Here is a 27,554-nt window from a genome sequence, read left to right as displayed (position 1 = left end):
TCGCCGGCTCTACAAGTGCGACAATGGGCATCATTGTTAGGGTATTGTTAGCGTTGTTAGGCACGATGCGAAGCGGTTACCACACAATAAAATATTAAAATCAAAAATATATATTAATTTATATATATTGAGTTGTATGTTTTCATAAAGTAAAATCATTAACTGCCTTCCGCTGTAAAAAGTTGTTCCCTAACTGCTGCAGCTGTGTTTACGTTGCTAAGGGTGGTTGCTAAGGGGGTTCAATGATACACAAAACCGTTGAGTGAAGCGGTCATAGCAGTGCCGTATCATGAATACGACACAGCTGCTGACCAATCAGAATTGAGGAATGGAACTAACCGTTTTATAAAATGTTTTATCCATTACAATGAAAACAAATGAAATTGTCACATTTACAGAAATAATATGTTTAACTGTTATGAGGCACTCAGAATTTTTGTCTGCCGTTGTGTAGGATGTCTACAGCTCTTCTAAATGACTGAGATCCCATCCATATCTAGCTTTATTGATTGAACACTGAAGGATCCAATGCCTTGTCAAACTAATAAGCAGGATACAACTGCATATTTTCCAGTTTAGGAGACCTTGGTCTCAAATAATAATAACTTTCAATATTATTTTTTTAAGGGCTGTCTCAATCTAAATCCTTCCAGTGCAATGGAACTTTCGCTCCATGAAAACTCACATGCACTGCAAAAACTATGCCCCAAATGACATTACATTTCTGAAGCAAGAAACATAAAATACACAAGCCAACTCTATAAATACGATGACACACAATACAATATTTGAAAAGCAAAAACCATTCTTTAGTATATTTCAGCAAAAAAATAAAATAAATAAATAAATACACATTGGTGTCACACCTCTGGACTTTCTAGTTGGTTTCTCCCATTTCCCCCTGCAGATCTGTGTGTTTTGGTTTCTCCCTCATTGTTGTCACCTGTTTGTAATCAGTCTGTCTATTTAATGTGTGTGTTTTTCCCTGCATTCTGTCGGTCTTTAATGTTACTACCAGTTGTTTCTGTTGGATTTATTAAATACTTTTCATTTTACTACGTCGTTGTTCGTCTGTTCCTGCCTGAAACTTGACAGAAAGACAGACCCATACAGTTTTTTTTGCGTATTCCACCCCGTTTTGTTTATCGTTCTGTTTTCCAGCCTTTTTTTTTCATTGTGTTTCCCCCATGGATTCCTTTCTTCGTCCAGAATTCATCCTCCTCCGGCTGAAGCAGGGGGATTTACCGCTCGAGGGATTTACGATTATGTTCCAGCTTGTAGCAAATACCACCAGCTATCCGGACGACGCGCTCTGTGCGGACTTCGCCGCGTTTGTGGAGTGGACACTGGCGAGAAACAGACCCTCGTTCCCCGCCTGTTCCATGGATAATCTCGCCAGTGCCACTCCGGACCCAGAGCCCAGCCAGCCACCCTGACCCGCGGATTACGAGCCTGAGCCATTCGTTGACAGGAAGCCCGAGCCCAGAGCGACAGAATTATGGAGCGCAGACGGGGTCAGAACTTCCAACCAGGTGTGAGAGCCGGCCACTACATCTGCGTTGGTGGAGTGCTTCGTGGAGCAAGAGAGGGCAGTAGAGAGCCCTGCCCACTGCACCACCACTGGGGGTGAGCATGAGCACAACTCTGGGGACTTAATAGACTTTGTCACGGATATACCTTTCTGTTTTTATGGGGTTCACCGCGGGTCTGCCAGTCTCCATCGGTGTCATGGCTGGAGGATCCCTCACCATTGACCTCCAGCCTCAGAGTCCTGGACTCCACCTCAGCCCTCCAACCCTGCGGCTCCACCCCGGCTCTCTGCTCCCTCTACATATTCTATATTATATTTTTAGTAATACCTGGTGTTATAGTTACGCATTATGATGTTAAAATTATTATAAGTCAACATTATAAAAACAAAACTTCTGTTGTAGTAGTGTAATTCATGTCTTTTTAGAGTCTTTTTCATGCTTTTCATTTTTCTTTGATATTCTTGGGAAAAGCTTTGAGATCTTGGACACACCGAGTGCTCTTCTGGTTTCTGATTGTTCGACAGACTCTGGGATGGACCGCAAAGAGCTGAATCCTGAGCTGTGAGATGAGACTTTTGACCGTGATGAGCTAAAAACTGAATCGCTGTCTGCTCCTGATCGTGATCTGAATGAACCGTAAGCAGAACTTCCAACAGACAATGTGTCCGACCGCTCATCTCCACTCACTGGGGAAAATAAAATGAAATCAGTAAAATTGTTAACTCTTATCAAACAAAATCCTTACATTTAACACTTTCTATGTGATCTTAAAAATAATGTGACTAATTGTAATTATTACCAGGTGTCTATTGAAATATCATACAAATACTTATTTAATCAGTTAGACTTTATATATTTTGTCCCTGTTTTAGAAATATCTTTATTACAAGCCTTATTTTGTAAGTATTTAAAGTTGACCATAAAGACTTATAGAGTCTGACATTTTCAAAACTTTTTAAGAATAAAAATCAGCACAAACAAGTGATTTAACTCAAGAAAATCCTCAACACAAGCAGGTCAAATAAATACTATATGTGCTATTTGTTATTTCATTTCAGGCTTGCATTTATTGTCATAGATTAAAGTATCAACATTGCTGTTTGTTTAAATATTGAGAAAATGAAAGGAGATGTAGAAAGGTATCATATTTTATGATGGAGAAAAACATGTGGTAACAAATTTATGATAATGTAGACTACTAAATAATATATTTTGGGAAAACATGAGCACTTTATGCTTTTCAAAAATGTACTGAAAGTGCCAAATAAAAGACTCACTCTTTGGTGGTAGTAAGCCAATGCTGTTATGTCTTCTTATGCCCCCTGACCCGTAACTTGTATGAAGTGAATCTCTGGAACGTGACGATCCAAAAATTGAGTCTGCTCCTGATCTTGATCTGAATGAACCGTAAGCAGAACTTCCCAGAGAGCATGAATCAGATCCATCATCTCCACTCACTATAATAATGAAAGCAGAGAGCAGATCAGTAGTAGATCACTGACATTATCTCATTTGACAGACACCTTTATCCAATGCCACTGACATGGCAATAAAGGAAAACATTAATCATTTCATGTGGTTGTGATTTATTCAGATGCACAACCCTATGTCAACTTTGAATGGGTCAGGGAATGGAGGACTCACTTCTCTGCAGCACTTTGGTTAACACAGAACCAGAAAATGATATGATTACAATGTTCAAGCTGATTGATTTTGACCCTGGTTTCCTAATAAATCTAAACGAGGTTGAACCTGGTAAGTATCTGGATAGAAAACCATCTGAGGAAAAATAAGACTGTCAAGGTGTTAGTGAGTGTTAGAACTCAAACATTTTAAACTGTTTAAAACTACACCAGAAAATCTCTAGAACAATGAGGAGGAAACATATCTGAGACTGTGTGTAGACAATATTCATACAATTTTATTGTTTCACTCACTAGTCTGTGATCTGATCTCCTCACTCCATTTGTCCATTCGCTCTTCTGCTTTCTTTACACCATCAATCTTCTGTAAAATCTTCCTGTCTATTTCAAAAAGGCGGCCGATGTTTTGTGCCACTGTATCCTCAATCTTCTCCAGCAGTTCCTTGATCTGATTGTGGTCTCTCCTGTTCTGATTGTTGAGAACATGATACCTGTTCCCACATTTGTCCAGCAGCCACTGGAGATCCTGTCCTTCACTCTCAATGTGCTGCTCTATAGATGTGTCTAACAGAGAGTCTCCATGAGTGAACAGCACTATAGTGTGACTCCAGACTCTCTCACCGAGAAGATCCAGATGATCCTGGAATGCTTTTCTGTAAGTCTCTTTAAATCTAATGTCCACACGTATGATCAGTAGTACAGCGTGTGGTCCTGGAGGACACAGAGACACACTGAGCAGAATCTCCTGTTTCAGTAACTCAGGACTCTTCTCTACAGTGGAATCCCACCACCATCCCGGAGCTTCAATGACAGTGATGTGTCTGTCTGCTACTTCTCCATGTCTCCTCACACACTGAGCAGATGTCTTCAAGTCAAACTCCTCTCTGCCCAGGATAGTGTTTCCTGATGAACTCTTACCAGCAACTCTATACCCCATCAACACAATCTTCAGCTCTGAGAGATGTTGGGCATTACCTGCAACAAATAATATATTATACTGATATTCTACAAATGTCTTTTCAATATACATTTTCATAAAATCTCTAACCCCTTAAGCTCTGCAGCTATTTGGGGGATTTCCGCCTGCATTTGGCCTACCTAAATTCAAATGGTTCCCCTATACACATACAATGGAGGAAATAAAAAAAAAATGGATTCATTGTATAGAAAACCATTTAAACTACATAATATCAGTGTAATTCTTTATAAATAACATTATATAGGTTTCAAAAATTACAATAAAAACTAAAAAATCATAGGCGCTTTTTGATTTTTTTTTTCAAAAGTTTTTATTTGGAAAGTCTGTTACTCAGGATTTAGGTGTCTCAGTTCTTTGCAAATTGTTTTGTTTGATTCCACTAGGTCTCAGGATATACCAGAAAATTTTTTTTTTTCATATAACAGTTTCTAATTGAAAGTTATTGAATTATAACCGAAGGGAGTCACATTGCCCCTTTCCCCCTTTTCCCCCCTTTTTCCCCCCTAAAAGTGTCCTTCTGTTTCTTTGCAAAAACAGGTTTTATAAAGCACATTACCCTTTAGATTACTATTTTACTATGTACCATAGCACTTTTCATGATAATTGACTGAATTATGTTTCATTTTTATGTTTGCCTGTGTATTTACTGAAACACCTACTGTACTTTACTGTCAATATTCAATATTCACTCAATACATAGCTTAGCAGATTGTTTTGGTGTCCTTTACGTTTCAAAGTAATTATAAGAATAAAACAAACGTCATTTAGCGTCTATTTTGGATAATGGAGACTGCTTTATTCCTCTGATACGCATATCTCCGGTTTAAGAGTCCAAAAACTACATATCCCACAACACACTGCACCGACGAATCATCTTTTGTGACCCGGAACCTCTCCATGGCTCTGCTTCTTCTTCGCGTCTGGAAAGGCAGAGCTGTCATCGTTCACACCTCTGTTCAGCACAGCAGGCGGCCGGAGAGTGTAATCTGATCTACTGACACGCTCTGAGTGCAGCCGGAGACACACACACACCTGTTTGAGCGGATTAGAGCGCGTTTGGAAAGTCGCGCCCGTTCTTCCTTGAGCGCGTCTGGCAAAACAATGGATTACTCAGCAATGGAGCAACGCAGAAACGTGAAAATGGTCTCGTTTGAAAGAAGAGATCCTAATCTAAATGATAAAATGGAATTTGTGGCTATTTGCGGTAAACTGAATGTTGCCCCCCCCCGGTGGGGCGATGGCAGTGTTGACTACGCCACCCCTTGGACAAGACTGGAAGAGCAAGGTGACTCTTTTATAAAGAAACACGCACAGGCTTGGTTTAGCAAAGTAAAAAGATACAATGTTTATTTTATCTTAGTTAAAAATAAGTCGCTTTAAATAGTCAATAAATAACACAAATTCATCATTTAACAGGGATAAGCCATAGTAGAGTGAGTCACCAGAATGTAAGCTTAAACAGGCCTAGGTTTCAATACCACATGTGAGCTAAGGCACACCACTTTAGAGTAGAACAAACACTACAAACTCAGCTTACACACCATGACAACATTGCTAGTGGAGCTATTACACCAGATGCACACTTCACAGCATTACACTGCACACATCGGTTCCAAATGGGTGAAACACTCTAAGGAAACCAAACTAGAGCCTGGTAGGCTAATCTATCCTATGGGCCCAATCCACATTAGGCTATTAATAGGAAAAGGGGGAAGGGAAGGACAAACAAAAAGAAGAAACCACTAGCCAGTGGCCACAATCAGTACACTAGACACACATCTTTGACAGCTCGCCGGCTAGTGGTAAAAGAAAAAAAAAACAATAAATCAATAAACCAAACGAAAAAGTATCTAAGAAGCAGCACCTGCACATACATACACATTCAAACACATTTAAGAGAACAGCAGCCGACAATCTGATTGCTGTAGCCTCTATAAAAACAAACAAACAAAAAAGAAACAAGAGACCCAGTTGAGTGCTCCGTGCACCTAAAAGTCATAATCAGTCAGTCTATTTACATATAGCTACTAAATACACGCGCACACACAGCAAACACAAGACCCATAAATTAAATACTGTTAAATCCTAACCAGACGTAAGCCGGTAGATTTACTGGAAGAAAAACCTCCTACCATTACTTCTTTCAGCAAAGACCATGAAGCACATAACTTTGTTACAAGTTTTGCTTTTTATCAAACACATTATAATTTAAAGCCATAACATACCTTTTTGCAAGCTAGCGATTGGGTGAGTAGACAGTGTTCTGTGCTTCACGCATTCACCAGGGTCACTGGACGCTGGCAAACATAACAACGGAGCCTCATTACAATTCACATAATAAACCGACAGAGATACGCTAAAACAGAGATTTAAAAGGGTACCTTCTCTACGCTTGTCACTTTAGACACTCCCAACGTGTTTTGGAAACGCATGCACACACACAAAACAGTAGCGCCGTTGGCGATCGCTCGGTAGCACCTTAACCCATCAAGAAAACATTAAAACCTCCCTTAGTGCACTGAACCCAAATAACCATTATAGTCATACAACAACAGATAGTTTGGACATACCTTGCACAACAAACAGCACCCAGGAACACTGCTGCACTCCAACGCGTCCGTAGCTAGCTACAATGAATGGCTACCGGCATGAGGACCCCAGGTGCCTATACACCTGCCTGCGCTTAATTGCCAACCTCTCCCACCCACATTAGGTGACGTAACAATACGGGAAAGAGCAAAAGGGAGAGGAGAGGGAAAAGAGAGCACCCCAAATCCACAGGCTACAATCCACCCCCTCCAAATTAATCTGCGGCCCGACGATGACACCTCATGCCCAGGAGTCTTCACCCTCTATTCCTGATGGACCATCATTTCTGCCACAAGTCGGCCGGGGTAGATGGTAGAGATTGGAGTGCTGCCCTGCTGTAGACCTCGCTGAACGGCGCACAGCCACAATATTGTCCTCAGGCACCTCAGCCATATCCTCACCGTCAATTTCTTCAGATGCTGAGGTGCCGGTTGGCGCAGGTACAGCTTGAGGTTCTTGTTCTGCCCCATACCAAATGATCACATCTCGGGCATCACTATCGCTACAGGCAGGAGGATCCTTGAGGGTCTCCTCCTCCCAAGCTGGACAAGGGACACCACCTGGCCCAGGCCTCAATCCCATAGGGATGGCGCGCATCTCTGAACGTCCACCCGCATCTGCAGGGATCACAGTGTATACCGCTCCTGCTCCAGAAGGGCAGCGTACAACTCGATAGGCCACAGAATTCCAGTAGTCCTGGATTTTATTTCTCCCATGTGGGTGGTTCCGCAGATAGATCAAATCTCCTTCTTGGAAGCCGGCATCGTTCACCTGATCATTATGGTTCTGGTTCCGCCTGAGGGCCAGTTCTTCTGATCTCTGCTTGACATGTTCATGAGTCATCCTGACACTTTGCTGGTGCTTTTCAACCCATTCTTCTAGGGTGTTGGTGTCTGGAGCAGCCTCCCTAATACCAAGCAAGAAATCAACTGGCAATCTTGGGTGGTGGCCAAACATCAGATAATATGGTGTATGCCCGGTGGTCTGGTGTGGGGTAATATTATAGGCAAAGGTGAGCTGAGGCAGATGATGTGGCCAGCGACGCTTCTCTGTCTCAGGTAGTGTGCGCAGCAAGTCATGGAGCGTGCGGTTAAACCGCTCACACTGGGCATTCTCTTGAGGATGATACGGAGTGGTGCGGCTCTTTTGTATACCGTACATCTGACACAGTTGCTGGATCAAGAGGCTTTCAAAGTTTCGCCCTCGGTCAGAGTGTATACGAGCTGGGGGACCAAACCTATGGAACCATTGCTGCACCAAGGCCCTGGCCACAGTAGGAGCTCTTTGGTCTTTAGTAGGGACAGCCTGAGAGTACTTTGTAAATATGTCTGTGAGAATCAAGACATTCTCTCGTCCATCACTGGCCGCTTCTAACAGAGTAAAATCAAGAGCCAGGATTTCATTCGGTCGAGTGGCTTGCATCGTGCTCCAATACGTACGGACTTTGGGCTGGACAGCCTTCCCCAGAACGCATCGCTGGCACTGCTGGCACCACTGTTCAACATCTTTAGTCATACTGGGCCAAAAACATCGGCTTCGAAGTAGCTGCAATGTTCTTTCCATGCCTTGGTGCCCTTGCTCATCGTGGACACCCCGTAGGACTTCGGCTTGCAGGCACTGAGGCAGCAACAGCTGGAGGCTCTCTGGACCCCCCCCCCCTCCCCCCTCCCCCCCTCCCCCCCTCCATTGTACCTGGCCGTCGCCCTTCTTGATAGTACTTCCTCACGGGCCCGATGACTGGGTCAGCATCCTGAAGCGAGCTGAGATCCTGAGGTGTACGCCCTGGTAAAGCCACCACCTCCTCGCATTGGCCCTCTAAGGCCGGCGTCGGACCAAGGCTGGTCAATGCACCCAACGCGGGGACCTCTGTCCCGAAGGTGAAGCGTTCCATATACTGATGAGAAAGAGCGTCCGCATTCTGATTGCTCTTGCCCGAACGATATCTGAGGGTAAAATTGAATGATGCCAGTTGAGAAGCCCACCGCTGCTCGGTTGCTCCCAACTTTGCCGTGTGCAAATGGCTCAGGGGGTTATTGTCAGTAAGGATTGTGAAATGGTTCCCCAGCAAATATTCACGGAACTTTTCCGTAACTGCCCATTTTAGCGCAAGTAGTTCGAGCTTCATGGAGCTATAGTTCTCCATATTTCTTTCAGCAGCTCTGAGTCCCCGACTGGCAAATGCGACTGGGCGTACTTTCCCTTCATGTTCTTGGGAGAGGACTGCACCAAGACCTCCGTGGCTGGCATCTACCTCCAAGATGAAGGGCTTCTTAAAGTCGGCATAAGCCAGCACTGGAGCCGAGGTGAGTCGCTCCTTCAGAGACAGAAATGCTTGCTCACATCCTTCATCCCAGGCCGAGGCCAGAGGAACTGGGGAGGTCTTTCCCTTCCTTCGAGGTCCACTGAGTCTTCCTACCAGATGGTGGAGCGGGGCTGCCAGCTTTGAAAAACCCTCCACGAAACGCCGATAATAGCTCGCGAAACCGAGGAAAGATCGTAATTCAGCCAGATGTCCAGGGCGTCTCCACTCCTTAACCACCTCTATCTTGGCGGGATCCGTGGCAACTCCCTCAGCGGAGATGAAGAAAGAACTGCTGGAAGAACCGGCATTTTGACAGTTTTACTTTTAGTCCCTGTTCTTGCAGACGGGAAAACACCTCTCCCAGTCTTTCCAAATGCTGCTGGATGGTGGCGGAAAAGACGATCACATTGTCCAGGTACAGTAGAACGGACTGGTATCTGCAATCGCCAAACATGCGCTCCATTAACCGCTGGAACGTTCCAGGTGCATTACACAGTCCAAAGGCCATTCTGTTAAACTCAAATAGGCCAAAAGGCGTACAGAATGTGGTCTTAGGTTTATCCTGCTCCGCCATTGGCACCTGGTTGTATCCACTTGCAAGGTCCAAGGTGGAGAACCATTTTGCTCCTGAAAGTGCATCCAACGATTCTTCGATACGGGGAAGGGGATATGCGTCACGGCGGGTTTTTTGTATTTAACTGCCTGTAATCTACACAAAGGCGCAAACTCCCATCCTTCTTAGTCACCAAGACTATAGGAGAAGAATATGGACTGCTACTTTCTCTGATGACTTTACTATCTAAAAGCTGTCGGATGTGCGCTTTTACAGTTTCATACTGGGAGGGTGGAATTCTACGATATGGTTGTCGAACAGGAGCATTGTCCAACAAGGGAATCTCATGGCTGATTAAGGACGTGCATCCTAGGTCTCCCTCCCCTTGGGAAAAGATGTTGCTATACTGGACAAGGAGGGCCCTTGCCTCAGCAGCTTGTTGCTGGGTCAACCCCGGAAAGTCTGGCGCCATGAACTCAGGGACACTGCAGCACTCAACTACCTCCTGGGTGGAGACATAAGCTTGACACTGTTCCCACGAAGGGTCGACGGATACAGAGGCAGCTGTTCCTGTTACAGCTGCTGCCACAACTTGTACAGTGCCAATAGGGCGGCGTGGGGGCAACCATACCTTCGTGTTACCCACATTCACCACGGGTGCATATAGAAAACCCTTTCTAGCCGGCACCAAGGTAGGGGACACTAGTAGGCCTTCGGGCAACTGCTCCTCGTCAAAGTCCAAGGGCTCCAGCAAAAACTCTGCGGACTCAAGCTGGGGGCATGTAACCGGGACCATGGTTAAGGCTCCTGCCTCCAGACAGACTGCCCTTTTCCCATGGACTTTCACTTTGAACGGCTTCTGTGCATTTACAATGGCCTGGATCTGTTCGCAGTGTCTCAACGCACGTCGGGCTGCCGGTGCCGCCGATTTCACAGGGAGGGAATGAAAGAGCTGTGACCCATGTTGTTTAAACAGGACCTGATAGCATTCCCCAATTACATTCATTCCCAGTATCCCGGGTGTTACAAGCTTACGGTCTTTAAGAGTGCTATTCTCTGGGTCTTTAACAAATAAAATTCCCCTCCTCTGAATGCATTGCCCCAATACCCCCACATCCAACTCTAGGTAACCAATATAGGGGATGTCTAAGTATTAGCGGCCTTAAGCCCAAGCCATCTACAATCCTTCTTTTGTAGATGATGAAAATGCTCTCGAAAGAAACTCTCGGTGATGGTGGTCACCATTGACCCAGTGTCAATCAAACAGGGAACTGTTACGTCTCCCATAGAAACAGACAATACAGGGCAAGTTTTAACTAACTTATCACATGATTGAGAATAAATTGAGCCAGACACGTCCCTTCCCAGTGTGTGGCTCTGCACACTGGGAATTGCTAGTTTCCCGATTGACTAGGACGGTTGTCTGGGCCCGATGCTTGGTAAGGGGGGATATCAGGGGGCAAACGTGAAGCTAACCTACTATTGTGGGTGGGGGGAACTTCCTGGCAGTAGCGGGCTATATGGCCTGGCTGATCGCACCGTAGACAAATGGGCTGACCATTGGGGGCACGTTTGTATCGCCCACCCCGGTGTGGTGGAGGGGGCTGTGATCTACCACTATGGTGTCCTAACTGCCTCACGAGCATGTCTAACTGAGCTTGTTGCTTAAGGACCAAGTCTTTTAATTCAATGAATGCCGATGACTGGGGGGCTGTAACACATTGCGACACAACCTGAGCTTCACTGCTTGCACCTAGAGCACGGTAACTACGGTCTCGGTTGGACTGACCCTCCTGCACCCATCTTATAGCTTCTTTCCGTACGCCTAGCAGAGTCAACCCACTATCTGCTCGTACCAGTCGCTTGAGTTCCCTGCGTAACATAGGATCACAGACATTTTCACAGAACTGGTCTCGCAAAACAATATCAGGGTTTCTAATGGCACCTTCATTTGACTGTTTTACTTTATCCAACATTTCCATTAAAGCATGAGAGAACTCAAACAAAGTTTCATCGTCCTTTTGCTTTCTGTTAAAGAAACGCTGTTGCCAGTACACATATGATTTAGCACACCCATATACTTCCCTTAAGACTTCAATTATCGAATCTGGGTTTTCACGTGTGGCTATAGGACGGTACTTAATCTCATTTCGGGCTTCACCCTCTAAGTGATCAAACAAAAACAGGGCCTTGTCAAAATTAGACATATGCGTTGCCCGAATACAACTTTTGGCCTCTTCAATCCATTCTTCAACAGACAAAGACCCTGCAGTTGCAGAGCCAGAAAACTTCGGGCATCGCCGCTCTCGTGGTATAAAGAGCGCTTGCTCCCGTCGAGCAGGCTGGGTACTAGTAGTGCTGCTACTAGCATTGCCCGCTATCCCTCCCCCCGAAAGTCTCTCATTTTCAGCCTGGAGCTGCTCCAAACGTCGTCTCAGCTGCTGTAACTCCACCGCGGACTCCTCTCCGTCATTCATTTTGTTGCCAGCTGCTGTTCCCTATACACACTTACGTACTCTTTCTCTCAGACACCCCCACACACACACACACACACACACACACACACACACACACACACACACACAGGTGCTGCTTGAATAAACTAACCTAGCGACACAAATGCTACCCTGCCGACTACGCCAATTGTTGCCCTCCCCTGGTGGGGCGATGGCAGTGTTGACTACGCCACCCCTTGGACAAGACTGGAAGAGCAAGGGGACTCTTTTATAAAGAAACACGCACAGGCTTGGTTTAGCAAAGTAAAAAGATACAATGTTTATTTTATCTTAGTTAAAAATAAGTCGCTTTAGATAGTCAATAAATAACACACAAATTCATCATTTAACAGGGATAAGCCATAGTAGAGTGAGTCACCAGAATGTAAGCTTAAACAGGCCTAGGTTTCAATACCACACGTGAGCTAAGGCACACCACTTTAGAGCAGAACAAACACTACAAACTCAGCTTACACACCACGACAACATTGCTAGTGGAGCAATTACACCAGATGCACACTTCACAGCATTACACTGCACACATCGGTTCCAAATGGGTGAAACACTCTAAGGAAACCAAACTAGAGCCTGGTAGGCTAATCTATCCTATGGGCCCAATCCACATTAGGCTAATAATAGGAAAAGGGGGAAGGGAAGACAAACAAAAAGAAGAAACCACTAGCCAGTGGCCACAATCCGTACACTAGACACACATCTTTGACAGCTCGCCGGCTAGTGGTAAAAGAAAAAAAACAATAAATCAATAAACCAAACGAAAAAGTATCTAAGAAGCAGCACCTGCACATACATACACATTCAAACACATTTAAGAGAACAGCAGCCGACAATCTGATTGCTGTAGCCTCTATAAAAACAAACAAACAAACAAAAAAGAAACAAGAGACCCAGTTGAGTGCTCTGTCCGCCTAAAAGTCATAATCAGTCAGTCTATTTACATATAGCTACTAAATACATGCGCACACACAGCAAATACAAGACCCATAAATTAAATACTGTTAAATCCTAACCAGACGTAAGCCGGTAGATTTACTGGAAGAAAAACCTCCTACCATTACTTCTTTCAGCAAAGACCATGAAGCACATAACTTTGTTACAAGTTTTGCTTTTTATCAAACACATTATAATTTAAAGCCATAACATACCTTTTTGCAAGCTAGCGATTGGGTGAGTAGACAGTGTTCTGTGCTTCACGCATTCACCAGGGTCACTGGACGCTGGCAAACATAACAACGGAGCCTCATTACAATTCACATAATAAACCGACAGAGATACGCTAAAACAGAGATTTAAAAGGGTACCTTCTCTACGCTTGTCACTTTAGACACTCCCAACGTGTTTTGGAAACGCATGCACACACACAAAACAGTAGCGCCGTTGGCGATCGCTCGGTAACACCTTAACCCATCAAGAAAACATTAAAACCTCCCTTAGTGCACTGAACCCAAATAACCATTATAGTCATACAACAACAGATAGTTTGGACATACCTTGCACAACAAACAGCACCCAGGAACACTGCTGCACTCCAACGCGTCCGTAGCTAGCTACAATGAATGGCTACCGGCATGAGGACCCCAGGTGCCTATACACCTGCCTGCGCTTAATTGCCAACCTCTCCCACCCACATTAGGTGACGTAACAATACGGGAAAGAGCAAAAGTGAGCGAGAGGCAGAGAAAAAGGGAGAAGAGAGGGAAAAGAGAGCACCCCAAATCCACAGGCTACATGAAGCAGTAGTATGTGGAGGAAAGTTATAGAATATATCATTATACGCTTCAGATAATATTCTGACATCGCGATTCGATTGAAGATTATTCGATCTGTGTTTGTCACACAATAAAATGATTTACATGGTCAGATTCTTGAGAATGAGCACTTTCTTGTGGTATATGATTTGTCTGTTTTGTGACAAATATAAGAAAATCACATTCTTTGTAATAATTCTTCACAATCGTTAGGCGGAAATTTGTGTGTGAATTGGAACAACATAAATTCTAATCATAATTTTACTACTTTATGAATCATAAAAAATACTGCAATTGTGATGTTTAAAAATGAAGTTACATTGACTACTGAAGCATATACAAGCTTTTAACCTTAGATCAGTCTGGAAAATATTATAGTAGAATGGCCCTTTAGGATTGCGTTGTATCTATTTAGGAGCAGATGAGATCTTAGTCTCCCCTTGGCATTATGTTGATGCGACTTGTTTGTGTGACAATCGTACCTTCACTCCACAGGTAAGTTAAATGTGGGGTCTATTAGGTAAGGTATTCAGCCACCCCAGGTATTACTCTTAATGAGTGTCTATTCTTCAGATTTTATGGTGGAAGGGGTTTTATAGCGATGTTGAGCTCAATGGGTTTTAGAAATGATTGTGTAGAAATGAAATTGTGATTTGGTGACATTACGATTTTACTTGGATCTTTCTATTCAATTAAATAAAAAGAGTTTATTAAACTCTGTTATTGTGATTTGCACATACTTTTTGTAGATTGCAGAAAAATGTGATCAATCTTGTGATCAATCTTGTACTAGTTTGCTGATCTAGATTAAAAACCTCTGAAACGAATACAAGTAGTCAAGAGAAATCATGAAAAATTACTCAAGTATTTATTATCACTGCAATAAATTAACTTCATATTAGTTTGTGCTCCGTGTGCCATTACATTTAAAGCATTTTGTTTATAGCATGATAAAAAAATATATGATAATATCTACATATAATCATGCTCACTTACTCATCTGTGATCTGATCTTTTCTCTCTGTTTTTTCATCCTCTTCATTCGTTCTTCTGCTCTCTCTTCCTCTGCTCTTCTTCTCTCTTTCATCTTCTGTAAAATCTTTCTGTCTATTTCAAAATGGCGGCCGTTGTTTTGTGCCACTGTCTCCTCAATCTTCTCCAGCAGCTCCTTGATCTGAGTGTGGTCTCTCCTGTTCTGATTGTTGAGAACATGATACCTGTTCCCACATTTGTCCAGCAGCCACTGGAGATCCTGTCCTTCATTCTCAATGTGCTGCTCTATAGATGTGTCTAACAGAGAGTCTCCATTAGTGAACAGCACTATAGTGTGACTCCAGACTCTCTTACCAAGAAGATCCAGATGACCCTGCAATGCTTTTCTGTCAGTTTCTTTAAATCTATCGTCCACAGGTATGATCAGTAGTACAGCGTGTGGTCCTGGAGGACACAGAGACACACTGAGCAGAATCTCCTGTTTCAGTAACTCAGGACTGAACTCTACAGTGTAATATCTCCACCATCCTGGAGCTTCAATGACAGTGATGTGTCTGTCTGCTACTTCTCCATGTCTCCTCACACACTGAGCAGATCTCTTCAAGTCAGACTCCTCTCTGCCCAGGATAGTGTTTCCTGCTGAACTCTTACCAGCATCTCTATGACCCATCAACACAATCCTCAGCTCTGAGAGACTTTGGGCATTACCTGCAACAAAGACAAAACACACTTATCCAAAATATTGTATTGAGAATCTGTAAATAACTGCTCTAAATAAATTTAATAAAAGGTCAATCCATCTAATTTGGTCCAACAACCAGTTTTGCTTCATAGCTTTTTTGTGTCATGGCCCACAAATAAAGAAAAAAAAAGTATAAAAGTTTATTAAAAGGTTTACACTGTAGTGAATGGAAACATCAGTATGTCAGCTCAAGAAGGTTGTAGCTCCTTGGATCAAAAACTGATCTGAATGTGATCTGAAGGTATGTCTGATGTCTGTTCGTACAAAAACACACTTCTTCAGTGAGCATCAGTTACAAAACACTGACATGAGACCATATTGAAAACTGCTCGTGCAAAATACAATGTTTGTGGTCAGTGTGTCGAGAGGTCACTACACGGTTTGTTTTAAATTAATACGAATAGTTTCTTGTGTGTCTAATTTATGACTCCTATATGTCACTGTAATCGTCTTTATCTTGGTTACAAACGTCTTCAGTCAAACCTTCACTAGAGAAACACTGGTTTGCCTTTCTTAACCCCTATAGACTAGTCCTGACTGTAACAGTGGCTCATAAGGTGCCAATAAAATAATCTCCCTTTTAGGATTAGACTTGAGAAACACTGATTGGCCTTGACCTGACTATTAGCTATAGGAGCTATAACAAGTGTTTTGTTCCAGTTTTGCTCCAACCTTGATAAAAACTCACTTGTCTGTAGCTTTCTAGTAGCCCTTAGATCTTGATTAGCTTGTTCAGGTGTTTAATTAGGGTTGGAGCTGAACTCTGTAGGACTGAGGCTCTCCAGGAAAGACATTGGCCACCTCTGGGCTACAAAATAATCACCCTTTTCAGATTAGATTTGAGAAACTGTTTAGCTAAACTACTACATAGACCCACCTGTGAGTGATTTCTCCATCACCCCAGGGGTGCGTTCTTCGTACGTTGCTTGATACATGCGAGATGAATTAACACATCTAAGGTGAGATCATGGTGCTAATTACGATGTGGCTAATTTGGTTCTTGGAGCACACCTGTTGTTGATGATTACTGTAGTATGGCTGGATTGAGTTGTCTAGGATTATTGAGTGCTCGTGTGTTGGTTTAAAAGGCGATATGTATTGATAGTAGAAACACTGATCACAACCCCTTCGATTGGTTGACGAAATGGCAAAAGAGCTAGCTTATTTTTTTCTTAAGCGGAGCAAGAGCTTTTATTAGAGGGTTATGGAGAATTTCAAACTTTAATACAGACACCGGGAAACACAGCAAATGCTGCAAAAGCCAAGAGAGAGGGCTGACAAAAAGTAGTGAACAAATTAAATGTGTTTGTGCTGCCCATGTTACATGTTTATTCCTTGATATGTTATTTTATTTATATTTTTATTTTTATATACACTAACGTTTAAAAGTTTGGGGTCAGTAAGACTTGTAATAGTCTTTAAAGAAGTCTCTTCTGCTCATCAAGGCTGCACTTCTTTTATTAAAAATACAGAAAAAAACAGTAATATTGCAAACATTTCTACAATATAAAATATATATTTTTTTATTTTTACATTTTAAAATAGAATTTATTCCTGTGATGAAAAGCTGAATTTTTATCAGCTGTTACTCCAGTCCTCAGTGTCACATGATCCTTCAGAAATCATTCTAATATGCTGATTTATTATTAGAATGATCAATGTTGGATAATATCAACAGTTGTGCTGACAAATATTGTTTGGAACCTGTGAATTTTTTCCCAGGATTCTTTCATGAATAACAAGTTTAAAAAGTACAGTGTCTATTCAAAATATAATTCTTTATAACAATGTAAATTATTTATTATTAACTTTTAATAAATGTTTAATTATTAACGTAATACATCCTTGGTGGATAAAAGTATACATTTCTTAAAAAAAATGTACTGTACAATAAAAATGTACTGACCCCAAACTTTTAAACTGTAGTATATGTTTTTTATATATATACTGTGTGTGTGTGTGTGTGTGTGTGTGTGTGTGTGTGTGTGTGTGTGTGTAGCTGTGGTAATCATTTGTGTGTGAATCGTCGTAATTATTTTCTACACTTTCTAGCAAAATACTTTTCTTTTCCAACGTGAGTCAGTCCGCGTCAGTCCTGTTCTTTAACCAATCAGATGTGACCTCGCCATTTCAACCAATCATAACCCACCAGGAGCGCAGCCTAAATCCTGTTTACATGAAATAAACCTGCTCCCGACCAGGTTTAAGCTTACGGACCTGTTACTATGACAGCAAGTCTGAGATGTGCATCGAAGAACGAAACAATCCAAGATCAGGACAAATCCACAACAATCAAATCCAGCTAACTGAGTAAGCGATGTACGAAGAACAGACCACAGAGCTGAAAAAGAGTCGTGTGGAAAGGCAACAAAGGAAAATCACATTTGTTAAGATGACTTTCTATCATACCCTATTAAATAATTATCAGTTTACATAATTCAGAATAATAATTATTTTAATTTTGTGTGTGGTTCAGGAAGGGCAGCCGTCAGAGGACAGGTGTCCACTAGGGGCCTCTGTAAATGTCCAGAAGGGTTGGACCTATAAGCAAATAAGCCAAAACATCTTGTGGGCCATGACTCAAAATCATCTGCCGTGGGAAACCAAAAAAAAAAAAAAAAAAAAACACAAACAAAGATGTAAGCACTAAGTATTCTTGATCAAAAAACATTATCAGCAACATTTGCTGTTGGACTAATAATGTCAGGAAACATGACTGCCATTTTCACACTGATCAATCATAACTGATGTTATTTTTCTTTTTCATTAAGTCTATCAATAATGTCCATATTCCACATGAAAACAGACAAAACAGAGAAACACAGAGCAGAAAAACAAAACACAGCTGTGGCTGCACTATGAAGTAGGTTTACTCACTCATCTGTGATCTGATCTTTTCTCTCTGTTTTTTCACCCTCTTCATTCGTTCTTCTGCTCTCTCTTCCTCTGCTCTTCTTCTCTCTTTCATCTTCTGTAAAATCTTTCTGTCTTTTTCAAAATGGCAGCCATTGTTTTGTGCCACTGTCTCCTCAATCTTCTCCAGCAGCTCCTTGATCTGAGTGTGGTCTCTCCTGTTCTGATTGTTGAGAACATGATACCTGTTCCCACATTTGTCCAGCAGCCACTGGAGATCCTGTCCTTCACTCTCAATGTGCTGCTCTATAGATGTGTCTAACAGAGAGTCTCCACAAGTGAACAGCACTATAGTGTGACTCCAGACTCTCTCACCCAGAAGATCCAGATGACCCTGCAATGCTTTTCTGTAAGTCTCTTTAAATCTGGTGTCCACACGTATGATCAGTAGTACAGCGTGTGGTCCTGGAGGACACAGAGACACACTGAGCAGAATCTCCTGTTTCAGTAACTCAGGACTGAACTCTACAGTGGAACTTATCAACCATCCTGGAGCTTCAATGACAGTGATGTGTCTGTCTGCTACTTCTCCATGTCTCCTCACACACTGAGCAGATCTCTTCAAGTCAGACTCCTCTCTGCCCAGGATAGTGTTTCCTGATGAACTCTTACCAGCATATCTACAACCCATCAACACAATCCTCAGCTCTGAGAGACTTTGGGCATCACCTGCAACAAAGACAAAACACACTTATCCAAAATATTGTATTGAGAATCTGTAAATAACTGCTCTAAATACATTTAATAAAAAGTCAATCCATCTAATTGGGTCCAACAACCAGTTTTGCTTCATAGCTTTTTTGTGTAATGACCCACAAAAAAAAAAAAAGTTCATAAAAGTTTATTAAAAGGTTTACACTGTAGTGAATGGAAACATTAGTATGTCAGCTCAAGAAGGTTGTATCTCCTTGGATCAAAAACTGATCTGAATGTGATCTGAAGGTATGTCTGATGTCTGTTCGTACATAAACACCACTGACCTCCAAAACACACTTCTTCAGTGAGCATCAGTTACAAAACAGACATGAGACCATATTGAAAACTGCTCGTGCAAAATACAATGTTTGTGGTCAGTGTGTCGAGAGGTCACTACACGGTTTGTTTTAAATTAATACGAATAGTTTCTTGTGTGTCTAATTTATGACTCCTATATGTCACTGTAATCGTCTTTACCTTGGTTACAAACGTCTTCAGTCAAACCTTCACTCGAGAAACAGTGGTTTGCCTTTCTTAACCCCTATAGACTAGTCCTGACTATTAGCTATAGGGGCTATAACGAGTGTTTTGTTCCAATTTTGCTCTTACCTTGATAAAAACTCACTTGTCTTCAAAATAATCACCCTTTTCAGATTAGATTTGAGAAACTGTTTGGCTAATCTACTAGAAAGACCAGAGGTAGAAAGTAACGAATTACATTTACTCGCATTACTGTAATTGAGTAGGTTTTTTGTGTACTTCTACTTTTTAAAGTAACTTTTAAATTGTGTATTTTTACTTTTACTTAAGTACGTTTTGATTCAAGTAGTGTACTTAACATTCAGTGGTTGTGATGTTTAAAGTTTTATGGGATCAGTTGCACTAAAATTTCCCTAAATGTTTTATATGGTTATTTCATATTTTATTGCATCTTATTTATTTGTTTTTATTGCACTTAAATTTGTAAAGTTGTTTCCTCAATTGAAAACAACCAGGTTGAGATTTATATCCTCTTGTCTTTTTTGAATAACACTACAATCCCCCACCCACCCCTGCTGTTCAAAAAAAAAAAAAAAAAAAAAAAATGACTCAGTAAATTTGTTATGAAGCAGACGGGACAACAAGGTAAGTATAATACAGGTGATGTTTATTTTTAAAAGCAGCAGTGCAGGAGGTGAGAGGAGATCTTGTGATGGTGAGTATGACTAGAGAGGGAGGTTTTCGAGCCGGGTTGAAACGTGAAGTCAATAACTGATCCTTTTCTTTGTAGGTGGCGAGACGGAAGGATTCCAAGAACGACTGAAGGAGGAAAACCGAAGAGTCCGTGAATCCACAATCCTCCGCTGACGTGGAAGTCAGCTTACGGCCACACACCACTGACGACTGGAACTGGGAAGACCGAGAAGACTGGAACTGGGAAGACTGGAACGAGACAGAGTTCAGGTAATTACAATAAGGTAAGTTTTCAGATAGTGAGACTCGTAGAGAGACACTAGCAGTCCGCTTTCGCTAGAACGAGCCCGGACAATGAGTGGTGTGTGGAGAGTGGCTTTATAGTGAGGAGGATGATTGAGTGCAGGTGTACATGAATCAATATTCAGGTGAAGGTGATCTGGGCGTGATTGTGGGTGCAGAACCTGACCAATCCGTGACACTACCCCCCTCCCCAGGGCCCGCTCCTGAGGGCCGAAGTCTCTTGCGCCGTGGTGGTCTACCTCGTCCTCGGGGTGCAGGGAACTCAGGATGACTATAATGGAACTCCTCAGTGAGCGTGGGATCTACAATGTCGTCTCTTGGGACCCATGACCTCTCCTCTGGTCCGTAACCCTCCCAGTCTACCAGGTACTCGAGTAGACCACCACGACGACGAGACCGGAGAATCTCCCGGACGGAATAGACGGCTCCATCTTCCAGCATCAGGGGGGGAGGAGGTTCCTCTTCGTGGTCAGGTTCTGTGGAGGGAGTGAAAGGTGGGTGAAAAGGTTTTAATAGTGAAACATGGAAGGTAGGATGAAATCGGTACTGAGGTGGGAGTTGAAGCCTGTAGGTGACGGGGTTGACTTGTTCCAGGATGTTGAAGGGACCAACAAACCTGGGACTTAACTTCTTGGAGGGCAGTCGCAGACAGATATCACGAGTGGAGAGCCATACTTGATCGCCTGGACTATATTCTGGAGCAGAAGTCCTCCTCCGATCGATGAAGGTCTTCTGTCTGCGTACTGCCCTCTGCAGATGGTGATGTGCTTCGTCCCAGACCCTCTCGCTCTCCCGGAACCAGTAATCCACTGTGGGGACCTCAGATGGTTCACCATTCCAGGGAAATAATGGAGGTTGGAACCCGAGGACGCACTGGAATGGTGTGAGGCCGGTGGACGGTTGCCGCAGTGAATTTTGGGCATACTCTGCCCAGCCCAGAAACTGGTTCCAGGAGTTCTGGTGGTTATGGCAGAAGGTCCTGAGGAACCTCCCCACTTCCTGGATCTTCCTCTCCGTCTGGCCATTGGACTGCGGATGATAGCCAGAGGAGAGGCTGACAGTCAAACCTAGGAGTCGGAAGAAGGATCTCCATAGCCGGGAGATAAACTGTGGACCTCGGTCCGATACAATATCTTCAGGGATCCCATACTGACGAAAGACATGATTAAACAGGAGTTCGGCCGTTTCAAAGGCAGTGGGTAACCCTCTCAGGGGTAGTAATTTGCAGAACTTGGAGAATCGATCCACTATAACAAAGATGCAGGTATTCCCATCCGATGCTGGCAGGTCCGTCATGAAGTCCACTCCCAGGTGTGACCAGGGGCGGTTCGGGATCGGCAAGGGATGGAGCTTACCTGCGGGTAAATGTCTGGGACTTTCGGACATGGCACACTCCTTATAGCCTTGGACGAATCGCTGCACATCCCTTGCCATCCCAGGCCACCAGAAGCGTTCGGATAGCAGTGAGAGGGTGTTGCTGGTCCCGGGATGTCCAGTGCCCAGGGAAGTATGGATGGAGCGAATGAGATCTACCCGTTGTGTCCTTGGGATGTAACGTCGATCAGGAGGACAGCCCGGCGGAGGGCGAGGCTCAGGAGTAGCGACACTAGGAGGAGCTGACCATTCGATGGGGTTGATGAAGATGTCTTGTGGAAGGATATTGCAGGGAGGCTCAGTGGAATCAGGGGAGTCGTGGATTCTGGACAATGCATCTGCTCTTATATTTTTTGGACCGGGACGATAGGAGATGGTGAAATGGAACCTTGAGAAGAACAGTGCCCACCTGGCCTGACATGGGCACAGTCTCTTGGCATCACAGAGGTATTGGAGATTTTTGTGGTCTGTAAGTACCTGGAACGGGTGATTGGCTCCCTCCAACCAGTGTCGCCACTCCTCCAGGGCGAGCTTGACGGCTAGAAGTTCCCGGTTGCCGATGTGAAAGTTCTTCTCCGCCGGGCTAAACTTCCGGGAGAAGTAGGCACATGGATGGAGTACACTTGGGGTTCCGTGATGCTGGGAGAGAACTGCTCCGACTCCTGAGGTCGATGCATCCACTTCCACAACGAAAGGGAGTTCGGGGTCCGGATGGCGCAGAATGGGAGTTTGGGTGAAGGCGTCCTTGAGGGATTGGAAGGCTGCGGCGGCTTCGGGGTTCCAGGTGAGTTTCGTCGGTTTCCCTTTGAGCAGGTTGGTCAATGGAGTTGCGATGATACTGTAACCCTGAATGAAGCGGCGGTAGAAATTAGCAAAGCAGAGAAACCTCTGGAGCTCCTTGATAGAAGAGGGTCTCGGCCAGGACGTGACAGATGACACCTTCCTCACGTCCATACGAATGCCCTCACGGTCTATGACGTAGCCCAGGAACTGAACGGATGGAAGATGGAATGAACATTTTTCTACTTTCAGGAAGAGCTGGTGTTCTCTGAGTTTCTGGAGGACCTCCGCAACGTGGTGGCTATGTTCGGTCTCACTCCGGGAGTATATGAGGATATCGTCAATATAGACTATCACTGATCGATGGAGAAACTCCCGGAGGACTTCATGTATGAAGTTTTGAAATACGGAAGGGGCGTTGACCAGGCCATAGGGCATGACGCAGTACTCATAGTGGCCTGTAGGGGTCACGAAGGCCGTTTTCCACTCATCCCCCTTCCGTATTCTCACCAGATTGTAAGCGCTGCGGAGGTCCAATTTGGTGAAGATGGTGGCTGACCGGAGTTGTTCGAGGGCCGCAGGGACGAGAGGAAGGGGGTACTTGAACTTGACTGTACCTTGGTTCAGAATACGGTAGTCTATGCACGGCCGCAGTCCTCCATCCTTTTTCGCCACAAAAAAGAAGCTGGATGCAGCGGGAGAAGTGGATGGACGAATGTACCCTTGATGAAGAGCCTCTTGGATATACTCCTCCATGGCCTTAGTCTCCGGAAGTGACAACGGGTAGATCCTTCCCCTGGGCAAAGGAGCATCTGGAATCAGGTCTATGGCGCAGTCCCATGGCTGATGGGGAGGTAGCTGGGAAGCTCTCTTGGGGCAGAAGACGTCTTGGAAAGAGGAGTAGATATCCGGAATCTTGGTGGATCGTTTCTCCAGGGGGCTCTCGATGGACGTGGCGCAGACAGGAATGGGTCTTGGTATCGGACGTGGAATTTCTGGAAAGCACTCTGGAAAACAATCGTGGCCCCAACGGATTACCTCTCCGTTGCCCCAAGAGATGATGGGATTGTGCTTCACCAGCCACGGGCGCCCCAAAATGATGTCCATAGTGCCACTCTCCAGAACCAGTAGTTGGATTTCCTCTTAATGTAGAGCTCCAATCTGTAGGTGGATGAGTTGGCATTTCCGATGGATGCGGGGTCTTGCAGTGATGGTACGTGTTATGGGTTGAATCTGGTAGACGATCGACGAAGCTTCGGTTCGGAGCTGTAGCTGGCGACAGAGGTTCCCCGAGATGAAGTTTCCCGCTGACCCGGAGTCAATGAGAGTGTGGGCTACAACAGAGGACGTGGGAGTGGTTAACTGAACACACGTAGACAGAGGATACATCTTTTCAACATCTGACTGGATGACACTCACCGCAGTTGGAACAGGACGAAGGGGGCATTTAATCCGAATATGCCCACTGGCTCCACAATAGAGACACAAACCCCGGGTCAGCCTTCTCTGTTGCTCAGCAGCTGAAAGTCTACCAGATTCGAGTATCATGGGCTCTGGTTCTGGAGGGTTGGCGGTTTCCACTGGGCAGAGGAGTGCATGAGACGAGGTGTCGGAGAGAGACTGATATGATTGCATACGATCCGAACATCTGATGGATTGCTGTATGAAGCGCTCTAATCCCATAGCGTCATCTGACGCAGCTAGTTGGAGGCGAAGACGGGGTTCGAGCCCGAGACGACAGGTGGTCAGCAACGACTGCTCGTTCCATCCACTGGCAGCAGCTAGGGTTCGAAAACGTAAGGCATACTCGTGAGTTGACATCGATCCTTGTGACGAGTGATAAAGCTGCTCACCCGCTGATATTTCCCCATCTGTATGGCCAAACACTTCCTTGAAGTGGGAGATGAATGCCTGGATGGAACGAGTGGCCGGCCCGCTTTGCTGCCATATCGAATCGGCCCACTTCAAAGCTGGTCCTGTGAGAAGAGAGGTGATAAAAGCTATTTTAGACTGGTCTGTAGGATAGAGCGCAGGTTGCATAGAAAAGACTAGAGAACATTGCAGTAAAAATCCTTAGGTGGCGAGGTGGCGAGACGGGAGGATTCCAAGAACGACTGAAGGAGGAAAACCGAAGAGTCCGTGAATCCACAATCCTCCGCTGACGTGGAAGTCAGCTTACGGCCACACACCACTGACGACTGGAACTGGGAAGACACAGAAGACTGGAACTGGGAAGACTGGAACGAGACAGAGTTCAGGTAAGTACAATAAGGTAAGTTTTCAGATAGTGAGACTCATAGAGAGACACTAGCAGTCCGCTTTCGCTAGAGCGAGCCCGGACAATGAGTGGTGTGTGGAGAGTGGCTTTATAGTGAGGAGGATGATTGAGTGCAGGTGTACGTGAATCAATATTCAGGTGAAGGTGATCTGGGCGTGATTGTGGGTGCAGAACCTGACCAATCCGTGACAAAATTTTACTCAGAGTAAAATTTTAAATGAGTTACTTTTTCTTGAGTAGATTTTTTGACCAGTACTTTTACTTGTACTTAAGTAAAATTTAATTGAAGTAACAGTACTTTTACTTGAGTAGCATATTTTATTACTCTTTCCACCTCTGACAAAGACCCACCTGTGAGTGATTTCTCTAACATCCCAGAGCTGAAAATGAGACGTGCAGGAAAGGTGACATAAAGGAAAATCATATTTTGTTAAGATGCCTTGCTATCGTGCCATATTAAATAATTATCAATTTATATAATTTAGAATAATAAATAAGAATAAGTTTTCATTTTGTGTGTGGTTCAGGCAGGGCAGCCGTCAGGACAAGTGTCTGCTAGGAGCCTCTGTAAATGTCCAGAAGGGTTGGACCTATAAGCAAATAAGCCAAAACATCTTGTGGCTCAAAATAATCTGCCATGGGAAACCAGAAAAAAAAAAAAAAAAAAAAAAACCAATACAAAGATGTAAACACTAAGTATTCTTGATCAAAAAACATAATCAGCAACATTTGCTGTTGGACTAATAATGTCAGGAAACATGACTGCCATTTTCACACTGATCCATTAAAACTAAAGAGTCACTGGAAACTGATGTTATTTTTCTTTTTCATTAAGTCTATCAATAATGTCCATATTCCACATGAAAACAGACAAAACAGAGAAACACAGAGCAGAATAACAAAACACAGCTTTGGCTGCACTATGAAGTAGGTTTACTCACTCATCTGTGATCTGATCTTTTCTCTCTGTTTTTTCATCCTCTTCATTCGTTCTTCTGCTCTTTCTTCCTCTGCTCTTCTTCTCTCTTTCATCTCCTGTAAAATCTTTCTGTCTATTTCAAAATAGCAGCCGTTGTTTTGTGCCACTGTCTCCTCAATCTTCTCCAGCAGCTCCTTCATCTGAGTGTGGTCTCTCCTGTTCTGATTGTTGAGAACATGATACCTGTTCCCACATTTGTCCAGCAGCCACTGGAGATCCTGTCCTTCACTCTCAATGTGCTGCTCTATAGATGTGTCTAACAGATAGTCTCCATAAGTGAACAGCACTATAGTGTGACTCCAGACTCTCTCACCAAGAAGATCCAAATGACCCTGCAATGCTTTTCTCTCAGTCTCTTCAAATCTATCATCCACATCTATGATCAGTAGTACAGTGTGTGGTCCTGGAGGACACAGAGACACACTGAGCAGAATCTCCTGTTTCAGTAACTCAGGATTCATCTCTACAGTGGAAATCCTCCTCCATCCTGGAGCTTCAATGACAGTGATGTGTCTGTCTGCTACTTCTCCATGTCTCCTCACACACTGAGCAGATCTCTTCAAGTCAAACTCCTCTCTGCCCAGGATAGTGTTTCCTGTTGAACTCTTACCAGCAGCTCTATAACCCATCAACACAATCCTCAGCTCTGAGAGATGTTGGGTATCACCTGCAACAAATAATACATGATACTAATATTCTGCAAATGTCTTTTCAATATACATTTTCATAAAATCTAAGTAATAAAATACTGCAATTGTGATGTTTAAAAAATGAAGTTACACTGACTACTGAAGCATGTACAATCTTTTAACCTCAGATCAGTCTGGAAAAAGTTACAGTAGGATGACCCTTTAGGATTGCTGTGTGGATTGCGTTGTATCTATTTAGGAGCAGATGAGATCTTAGTCTCCCCTTGGCTTTATGTTGATGCGACTTGTTTGTGTGACAATCGTATCTTCACTCCACAGGTAAGTTAAATGTGGTATCTATTAGGTAAGGTATTCAGCCACCCCAGGAATTACTCTTAATGAGTGTCTATTCTTCAGATTTTATGGTGGAAGGGGTTTTATAGCGATGTTGAGCTCAATGGGTTTTAGAAATGATTATGTAGAAATGAAATTGTGATTTGGTGACATTACGATTTTACTTGGATCTTTCTATTCAATTAAATAAAAAGAGTTTATTAAACTCTGTTATTGTGATTTGCACATACTTTTTGTAGATGGCAGAAAAATGTGATCAATCTTGTACATAATACTACTTTCGTAACAAGTATTTTTTTTAACATTTTAAGGAGTAAATAGTACTAGTTTGCTGATCTAAATTAAAAACCTCTGAAATGAATACAAGTAGTCAAGAGAAATCATGTAAAATTACTCAAGTATTTATTATCACTGCAATAAATTAACTTCATATTAGTTTGTGTTCCGTGTGCCATTACATTTAAAGCATTTTGTTTATAGC

The 27,554-nt window shown here is 43.5% G+C and overlaps 1 protein-coding gene across 1 annotated transcript; it reads right to left on the bottom strand.

Moving 5' to 3' along the window:
- Window positions 1-1,943: 1,943 nt before the first annotated feature.
- On the bottom strand, window positions 1,944-19,138 carry LOC141301011 (GTPase IMAP family member 8-like). Its single transcript, XM_073831268.1, has 5 exons — window positions 18,472-19,138; window positions 14,856-15,560; window positions 3,470-4,150; window positions 2,810-2,989; window positions 1,944-2,218 (listed from the first exon to the last, which is right to left on the bottom strand). Exons 1-5 carry the CDS (start codon window positions 19,136-19,138, stop codon window positions 1,944-1,946), a joined length of 2,508 nt encoding a protein of 835 aa, XP_073687369.1.
- Window positions 19,139-27,554: the final 8,416 nt, after the last annotated feature.

This window comes from Garra rufa, chromosome 25 (genome assembly GCF_049309525.1).
Source record: "Garra rufa chromosome 25, GarRuf1.0, whole genome shotgun sequence".
Lineage (NCBI taxonomy): Eukaryota > Metazoa > Chordata > Actinopteri > Cypriniformes > Cyprinidae > Garra > Garra rufa.
This window is presented reverse-complemented; position numbering and strand designations above follow the sequence as displayed.

Excerpts from the sequence above, each read along its gene's own strand:
- LOC141301011 (XM_073831268.1), bottom strand. The coding sequence starts at position 19,138 with ATGGGTTGTAGATATGCTGGTAAGAGTTCATCAGGAAACACTATCCTG. Across the intron at positions 15,561-18,471 it reads AAAGATCAGATCACAGATGA|GTAATGCCCAAAGTCTCTCA; the intron begins GTGAGTAAACCT and ends TCTTTGTTGCAG. Across the intron at positions 2,990-3,469 it reads GGAGATCAGATCACAGACTA|TGAGTGGAGATGATGGATCT; the intron begins GTGAGTGAAACA and ends TCATTATTATAG.